Source organism: Drosophila persimilis, unplaced genomic scaffold (genome assembly GCF_003286085.1).
Source record: "Drosophila persimilis strain 14011-0111.01,24,50 unplaced genomic scaffold, DperRS2 tig00000885-arrow-arrow-pilon, whole genome shotgun sequence".
Taxonomy (NCBI): domain Eukaryota; kingdom Metazoa; phylum Arthropoda; class Insecta; order Diptera; family Drosophilidae; genus Drosophila; species Drosophila persimilis.
The window spans coordinates 337,520-346,217 of NW_020825367.1; the positions used below are offsets into that span (position 1 = coordinate 337,520).

General features: G+C 42.8%; 1 protein-coding gene across 1 annotated transcript; it reads left to right on the plus strand.

Moving 5' to 3' along the window:
- The first annotated feature begins 152 nt into the window (after positions 1 to 152).
- LOC113566750 lies at positions 153 to 4,571 on the plus strand. The gene is made up of 2 exons (XM_026993769.1): positions 153 to 221; positions 3,580 to 4,571. The coding sequence occupies exon 2, from the start codon at positions 4,031 to 4,033 to the stop codon at positions 4,292 to 4,294; it is 264 nt and encodes an 87-aa protein (XP_026849570.1). The 5' UTR covers positions 153 to 221; positions 3,580 to 4,030; the 3' UTR covers positions 4,295 to 4,571.
- Positions 4,572 to 8,698: the final 4,127 nt, after the last annotated feature.

Consider the following 8,698-nt stretch of genomic DNA (forward strand, 5'->3'; position numbering starts at 1 on the left):
TTCACCTATCTAGCTGTGAACTTCTTGCTGTTCCGATCCAGTTCCAGTTCGCTTCACCGACAGACAATTTGAGAGAGAGGGAGAGATTTCTGAGAGCAGCTTTCCAGCTGTCAAAATCATTTGTTTGCACTCTCTTGGCCCGATCGTGTTTTATAATTTATAATTTATTTGTACGGCGATAGAAAAATGAAATGCCTACGGAAGTGTGGATAAATAATGCGGTAATTATGGCAAACAGTGAAACCGTCTTATCGGAAAGGTTTATTTTCTTTGGAGTTACGCACGAGAGTGGAAATATTGCCAAGTCAGCTGAAAATTGAGGCTGCGGCGAAGTGCACGAAAAACTGGCCCAAATGGAGGGGGAAGGGGAATGGCTGTCGGAGCTCTCGAGTGGAATGGTCGCCCTTCACTGGCTCAAGCTCTGGCTTAATGGAAATATAGTAAGATCTGTGAAGGAAGGCAGGAATTATTAAGAAAATGTTTTGTGGCATACTATGTGGATACCACATCCAAGAAAGCCTTCTCCAGTCAAGAACTTTGCAACGAAGCGCCTCAAAGTTGTGGTAATGACTAGCCTAAAGAGAACTGTATCCAATCCCCACAAATACTTAAATACAGAAGTATTTAGCCCGAAACCAAACCAGTTACACTCCTCTCCCTCTCTGTCTCTCTAAGACCCCCGTGACATCCAGCTGCATAACCAAAATTCAAATTCAAATTAGGAGGAAATACTCGGAGTAGAGTTGAAGAAGTAGTTCAAGTTTTGTATGCCAACACCTGAGACATGCCATTTCCGCATCAAATACAAAACATATCGGTAATTATATACCACATATACTTGTATACCGGTCGCCATCGTACACCTACGCAATGCCACTCGTTCGTGCATAAGAAATAAGCCTCCAACTGTGATGCGGAAATATCATCGGAGCCCCGGCCCGGCCCGGCACGGTCTTTAGGCAAATGAACGGAGAAACAAAATCAAAGCAAACGGAGAAACAAAAGCAGAAAAAAATCCTAATTAAAAGTCAATTCCAATTTCAGTCATTAACCGAAAGCCGAACAAAATTTGACACAATTTTGTGTACCATTTTGTGGCCCAAAGACACCTCTCCTCTTCTCTCCTCTATCCCCGCAGCACTCCTACCTGAAGCCTCAGGCAAATGTTTTTTTTCTTGACCATTCACCGGTGGTATTGGTGGTGTTGGTCACCCACATTCGGGTTTGTTTCCCTACGCCACGTTTTTTAATGGCTAAGACAACCACAAGACAATAATAATGGCTGCAACGAACTGGTAACTGGAGTCGAGTTAACACCATTTTCATTATGTAAGAGCCTACTCTTGAACAATATTTTTGTTTTATTTCGTTTCGTCTCTTTGTTACCGCTGGTCTGGTGGGAAGTGTCCACTAATTAATATGCAACTAAATAATTTACAATGTGACGCGAATTTTATGCAAAATATCCTAACGAAATATGATCCACACAGAAAGAGAGCTAGAGAGAGAGAGACATATACTAGAGGGGGACATGGAAAGAGAGAAGAGAGAAACAAAATACAAATTATTTCATTAACTTGACTTGAAAATGTTGAAATTGTCTTCAACAAATTGCGAAAATTCAATTTATGAACAAGATAGGCATTTTAAGGTGGCATAAAGAATTTTGAATACTCTAGAAAGTACGGAAAGGGAATCAGAAAAGGAAAGACTTGACGCATATGATGTCTGATCCATGATCATTCATACTATCTCTTAAAATTGTCATCCGATAAGAGAATTTTCCAGGTAATGGCAGGTAACGGCTTTGATCTATCATTTTCGCAGAAGAGTAACCAAAAGTAAGCACTACCCCATAGCCAAGAAGAAGAGTAACAATATCGGCAAAATGTCAGAAGGTCTTTCAAGGTATCTGGTCTCGAAAAACCGGTAGATCCACGCACACATAATCCCAGCGGTCAGCGGACACCAGAGCGGACATCTTGTGATCATCATCATCACTCTACGAGTACGTACGGGTCCGCGTACGAGTGTGTGGAGAGGCTTCTGCTTCTACGAAATCTTCTTAAAGTCTTGCCTTTGCCTGTCCAGCAGTCACATTGAAACTTGTCCATCCATTATCTCCGTTTCGCTTTGGGTCTCGAGTAGCGGGTCCCTGAGTTTTCCGATTTTATGCGACAATTCAACTTCAGCATTTACAAAAGTTTTGCATTCGACCGATGGCCAGGAAGAGACGCACTGGCACTGCCACTGCCACTCGCACTCCTCCTCCTCCTTGATCACCAGTGAACGGACGAAGGCAATCCACTTTGTAAATAATTTTTGCAACTGGTTTTTGTATTTTTTTTCTGTCTGCAATGCAACTTGGGGTTTTTTGTGTGTCGTTCGCATGCGTTTTGAAATTAATGTAAAACATTTCGTTATGGTTTGTTTTCCCTCTAAAAGACTACTCCTCGGGTTTCGAGCAGCCTGTCCATCGGTGAAGTTGAAGTTGATTTGTGTGCTTAGTATAATTGCTGCGATTATCGAAGAGGATTGCTGAAGAGGAGTCGAGTCGTTTCTGCCTCTCATCTCATCTCATCCGCGGTCTTCAGAGTCTGGTCTCTGGTCTCCGGTTGTCTTGCCTCGTTTGGGGTAAGGTTAAGTCGCTTTTCGTTAAGCGATTGTCAAGTGTATTCAAATCCAAAAAGATGCACACTCTTTTTGGCCAGTTTTGACTGGGGTTTGTCTCTTCAATTCGTCAGTTGCTGACAGGAGGGGCAGTGGCGTCGTGTGGTCCGAAGGGGGGTAAAACGTGAAGTCTCTGGTTCAGGTTGAAGGTGGAATAAAGAGATAGTTCAATATCAGGGTTGATTGATCTTTGATTGATTGATTGACGTTTAATTTGAATCGTTTTAGATCAGAGTTCGATAGTTAGAGGTTAAAATTTGGGTTTTATTTAAGGAGTTTATTGTGGGACTTGAGAGGTCAATGATACGTTGAGTATTGTATGGAAATATATGTAAATTTGATGATTTAAGAGAATAAATATACAGAAAAGCATTCCAAAATACACACCGATATCATTTCTAGGCATGAAGGATTCTCTACCATCCATAGAACTCCCTTTCACAGAGCTCCGATCTATAGATCACCCATCCCCATCCTCTCCATAGATCTCCTACCCATAGATCTTCTTCACTCCTCTCTTTCGAGTCATTACCCAATCTCCATTTGATTCAAGGTTTCCCCCATCCAACAAATTGGATCTTCTTGCGCCCCCGAACATATACATATTTCTCTCGATTAGCATATAGTCAATTTAATCAAACAACCATTTTCTATGCTAATCAAGCACTTTTGACCTGCCTCAAACCCGCGCACACTAAATTTCCATATAGTATACTCCATCGTTGGACAAATCTGCCATTTACTATTTACTATTCACCATTTTGTGGTCACACCTTTTGCTCCAGTTTTCGGGCCATTTTTCGCAATCCAATTTGTTTACTCTGCTTGGGATCATCTTCGTTCGTTCGTTCGATTCAAATTAATTTTCAATCAAATTAAGGCGAAATTAGTTTTGTTTTACTTCTACAGGGAGCCCCGAAGATAAAGCGATTTTCAAAAGAGAAAGAAGAGAAAGAAAGGAAACCAATGCGCGATGCTCTACACAAATTAACATAATTAAGGTGCCTCAATGCTCAATGAAAGACGAACCTCAATCAACACCGCTATCGAATGCAAATGAGCCCGAGACCAAATACCAAATACCATCCATGGAGGCGACATCACTCAACGAGCCGAAAGCCAAATGTGCAGCATCACATCACAGCAGCAGCAAAACTTAAAGCCAACAATTGCATAATATTGTATGCCCGTGAAGACAGCAGGAAGGAGAGGTTGAGGGTAGCAGACACCGGAGGAAGCGTTATATAGAGAGGCATTATATAGACGACCTCATTTACCCATAATCGCAATCGGTTGATCAAAGATTCAGAGAGTCAGAGAGTCAAAAAGAGAGAGAGAGAGAGGGATACAAACAAACATTATGGATCTATGGGTAATACTACATCAGGTGTGCCTCCATGTGCTGGACGTCTTCAAGATCTACTTAAAGTTTGCATTCCTCACGCTGATCGTCTATCTGGTGGCCGAGTGGTACATCATACGCTATGGCGCCGAACTGGAGGCCCAACTGGATGCCCATCTGGTGGAGGGCGCCGAGCTGCCGGAGGACACCGCCGAGCGGGCCGCCTCGAACAGCACTCTCGGCAAGGTGTTTCGATTTGTGGTGAACTTTTTCATCCTATAAACAGGTGATGGTGATGGTGATGGATCGACTGAATCGAACCGAACCGAACTGAACCCAGTAGCCAACAATCCACTGAAACCAAGGTCAATCACGAAGTGGAATCGGTTTTCTGTCTTTCGCGGAATTGTAATTCGATTCAGCGTTCAGCAGGCAGCAGGCAACATCTCAAGGCTCCGCCCCGTTAAGAGAATGTAAAAAACTTATGATACAATCGAACCAGTTGCATTAAACCACAACAACAACAACAAAAACAAAAACAATAAAACAATAACAATAAGGAGCTGTAAAAAACAAGTTGAACGGCTTTTTACTGGGGACTGTGGTTACAAAGGGGATGGGGTTGGGGTTGGGGGCTGAGGCTGAGGCTGGGACTGGGGTGGAGGGTTCCTTGATATAATTACAACAAAATTTACATTGCATTTGGATTTCTTTTGGTCAACAGAATTACAGACTAACAATGACTCAAAACAGATTTTAGGGTGAGGCTGGCACGAATTTGGGCCAATTGTTGAAAGAACCGAAAACAAAAGAACAGTCACCACGGGACCGCCAGAAATTCCAATAAAAAACAGAGTATTTGTGCACTTAATTTAAATGCAAAATAAACTGAAATTTTGTACTTTTTTGGGGGTACTTTGGGTACTTTGTGAGCAACATTCAGCAGAGCTGGAGATCCTTTGTTGAATTTGAAATGTTCAAAAGGTAGAAGACCCACGGAGTACTTGTGGCTGAGCACTGAGTGCTACCGCAAACGGTACTCTTATAAGACCCATAAAATTGATATAAATAACAATTGGTATTATCTGATCTTTTGGAGATGTGGCAGTACCTCTACTTAGGTGTAAAGAACAGGACAGAGAGCGCCATTGCCTTAAAGAGTAAAGACTTTTTCTCCATCTTCGCCAAGCCTTCAGCTGTGCACAGAATATAAAGGGGCCGATGGTCTGAACAGCTTATTCTTCGATGGGGTTTGACGTCCTCAAACATGGCCTGTATCTTCTGAGCCTCGTCCTCAGCGGTCTCTGAGACAAAGACACGAGCCACCATTCTCGACCGGACTCTTCGGACTCCGTTAGGTTGTGCTCTATGTGGCGCTATGTCTTTTCTAGTATAAACATTGTATCGAATAAAGAAGGAAGAGTCCTAAAAAGAGTCATAAAATTCTCTTAACAACCCATCAACTGTTCCGTGGGTGATCACGGCTGTTGAGGTAGTTACATCGCAAATTTTGTTTATGAGTGGCCCCCAATACAATACCTAATTTTTGTCTCATGCTAAATACAAAAACCCTGTCGCACAGTGTTATTATTTGTCTGCACTTTTTACGGCATTAGGAGACGACAGAAGAGCTTACATTAAAGGCTGTGCAAATCGGAAGCCCAAATCTTTGGCTTCTCCCAGAGCTCCAGGCTCCACCATTTCTTCGTAAAAGTTCCATTAGCCACCACATAAAATCTCCACAGACCAGAGCTAATCCGACTACCATTTGAGGCAAGTATTATAATAAAAATTACCCCCAAAAATTACTTTTTTATCAGGGGACTATCTAAAGCAGCGAAACATTAGTGGAACGATCGATCTGTAATGGTGCAGAGGAGGTAGTAGTAGGTTGTTGAAATGCTGGTTGGTTGCTTGGTTTGGTGGTTTTTTTTTTTGTCGACCAGTTAAGTTAAGTTAAGTTACAACACGTTGACGCTGACGTTGTCGCCGTCGCCGTCGCTGTCGCTGTCGCAGTCACCGTCGCAGACGCAGACGCAGTGGTAGTGTGTGCTACCTGCAACTGCCACTGCCACTAATGTGGAATACCGGTTCAACAAACCGTTCAGCAACAAGCAACAAGCGACAGCCGACGAGCGGCGACCCACACACACAGTGCTCCCATTCTCATACAGATATGGGGAGAGACCAGATACAGTATATAGAGGAGTGGAGTAGGGAGTATGGAGCATGGGGTGTGGGGTATGGGGTATGGGGTACGGGGTATCTGTGTAAGTGGAATGGATGAACGTGTAACTAGATCGGAGGCACACGCCGCAGCGGGCAGCACTCGACAATTCCATTCCGCATGCTACAGATACTCGTACGAGAAGCGGTTTTGGGTCTGTTCCAATTTGAATACCAAACAAACAAAAAAACAGTCGCCGACTTGAGTTCAATCCGCTTGAGTAGAGATTGCTTTTGGAATTGAGTTTAGTTTTTCCAAATTCAACTTTCACACACGGAACGAAACGCAGATGCAGATGCAGATGCAGTGCAGTGGCAGTGCAGTGGCAGTGCAGTACTTTGTGACGCAATGGAGAGACAGAGGCGGAGATACATACGTACATATATGCCATAATCCCCCCCATCGACTGATTGATTCCCCGAGCGAACAGAGTCTCGTTAATGCTTAGCATTATTTTGCATTCGTATCGAAATCCAAACTGCACTCCAAATGGCCTACGGCTGCGTCTGCTCGTCCAACATTTAATTGCTAAACGAAGCGAGCCACTCGAGCGGACCACGGACCGCGGACCATGCGGCGTATGCGCAATAATTCATGAGCCGTTTAAATTATTTTTGGTTTATTTTCGGTCTTGTGTATGTGTGTGTGTGTGTGTGTGTGTGTGTGTGACTAATGCCTTGGCAGATGGCTTAGTGTCGGGGTTTTGGGCCAAGACTCGGTTCATTAATTGAACTGTAACCGTCATTTTGGATGGCTTTTTGCTATTGTTTCCCATTATGTCATTGCGGTCAGCGTCAGAGGAAAGGCGGAGGAAAAGGCATTCGAAGACTTGTACAAATACATCATGCATATTAGTTGGTAATCGATAATAGATCATGAGCAATTTGTTAAGTAATTTATAAACAGGGCGAACAAAAAGAGCCAAACAATGGATAAAAGGGAGGTAAAATACATTGTCATTACAATTGTTCCTTGTCTCTCTTTAAATGAAATATTTCATTGCATTTCATTGTGTCCATGCCTTTAACATAATTTTAAAACTTTAAAAAAACCTTCCATCGAAATTCCCTTAAAAAAAATAGTAACAATTATGCCACAAATTGCTCACTTTGGGGGGACAAGACAGGCATTAATTTTTGTTACATTTTTACCATATTTTGCAAGAAAAATGAGTCTGGGTAAAAAATCTTAATCAGTAAACCTGTTAAGCACGATTATCGAGCAGCGGCGCACACGAGGCCCGCTCCAAATGCAGAGCAAAGTCACAGGGAAAAGGCACAACAAGCCACTCAGAAAAGCAAAAGAAGCAAAGACGCAAAGTCACAGAAGCAAAAGTACGGATCAAAGGTATAGAAGGTCTGTGCTTCTGCAAAAGTTCCAGAAGAAACGCTACTGTGCAAAAGCAAATATCATCATACAAGCATAAGCCATCAAAGTCACAAAAGCAAAGTCCTAAAAGCCAACTCAAAGAGAAGCAAAGACACAACATGCAAAGACACGAAGAAAAGCTCAACCTCTAACTTTAAGTGAGAGAGCGAGAGCGAGAGAGAGGCAAGACTTATGCTTGCGCTCTACTGCTTTGCGGCTCTGCTGCTCTGCTGCTCTCTTGGGCTGCTTTTGCGGTGACAACGTGCAGAGCATGCGCAAAGCGCAAAGCCGCTGCCGCTGCCGATGCCGATGCCGTCGAAGCGGCAATAAACCTGTTTCGAGTGGAGCATGCGCATGCGCGGTGGCCGCAGACGAACCAAAATTAGCGACGAAGAGAGCTTTCGGGGGTAGAAAAAGCAAAGGCAAAAGGCAAAAAGCAAAAAGCAAAACCGAATTCCCATTTTTGTGCCAACCTCGCGAGTTGGCCAATACGATCTGCAACTTCAGACTTCAGACTGCAAGCGGTCAGCCAGGTGAACGGCAGCGAACACAGCCCCTCTCGCATAAAGTAAGTGGGCGTGGCAAATACCGAGTGCATATCTATTTCTATTTGTGTGTGTGTGTCTTATGTTTTTTTTTTTTGCCCGTGTGTGCTGCAGTGAGAGATGTACAAATTACATATATAAAAATCATAATAAATCAGAGTTCCAATGGAATATTAAGTGCATATCGGGCTTCAAAAAATGTTTTGCCAAGTGCCGGAAAAAGTGCTGCAAAGTCAATGAATTCCTGCGGAAAAGTGCTGCCAAGCGACCAAACATATTCGAAAACTTAATCATTTTTAAAAAGAAATTAATGCAAAATCAGTTATAAAATGAGCAAAAACAACTATAAAAATTTCCACAAGACACAAACACAGATGGAGAGACGCAGACACACACACACACACACATGTAAAACAAAGAAAATTGCAATGAACAAATTGCTAGTGTTTGTGTGTGTGTGTGTGTGGATTTGTATCTGTGTTTTTGCGTCAGTGGCAATATTTATTGTTAATTTAGGGAATAAATTTCTTTACATCAAATTTATAG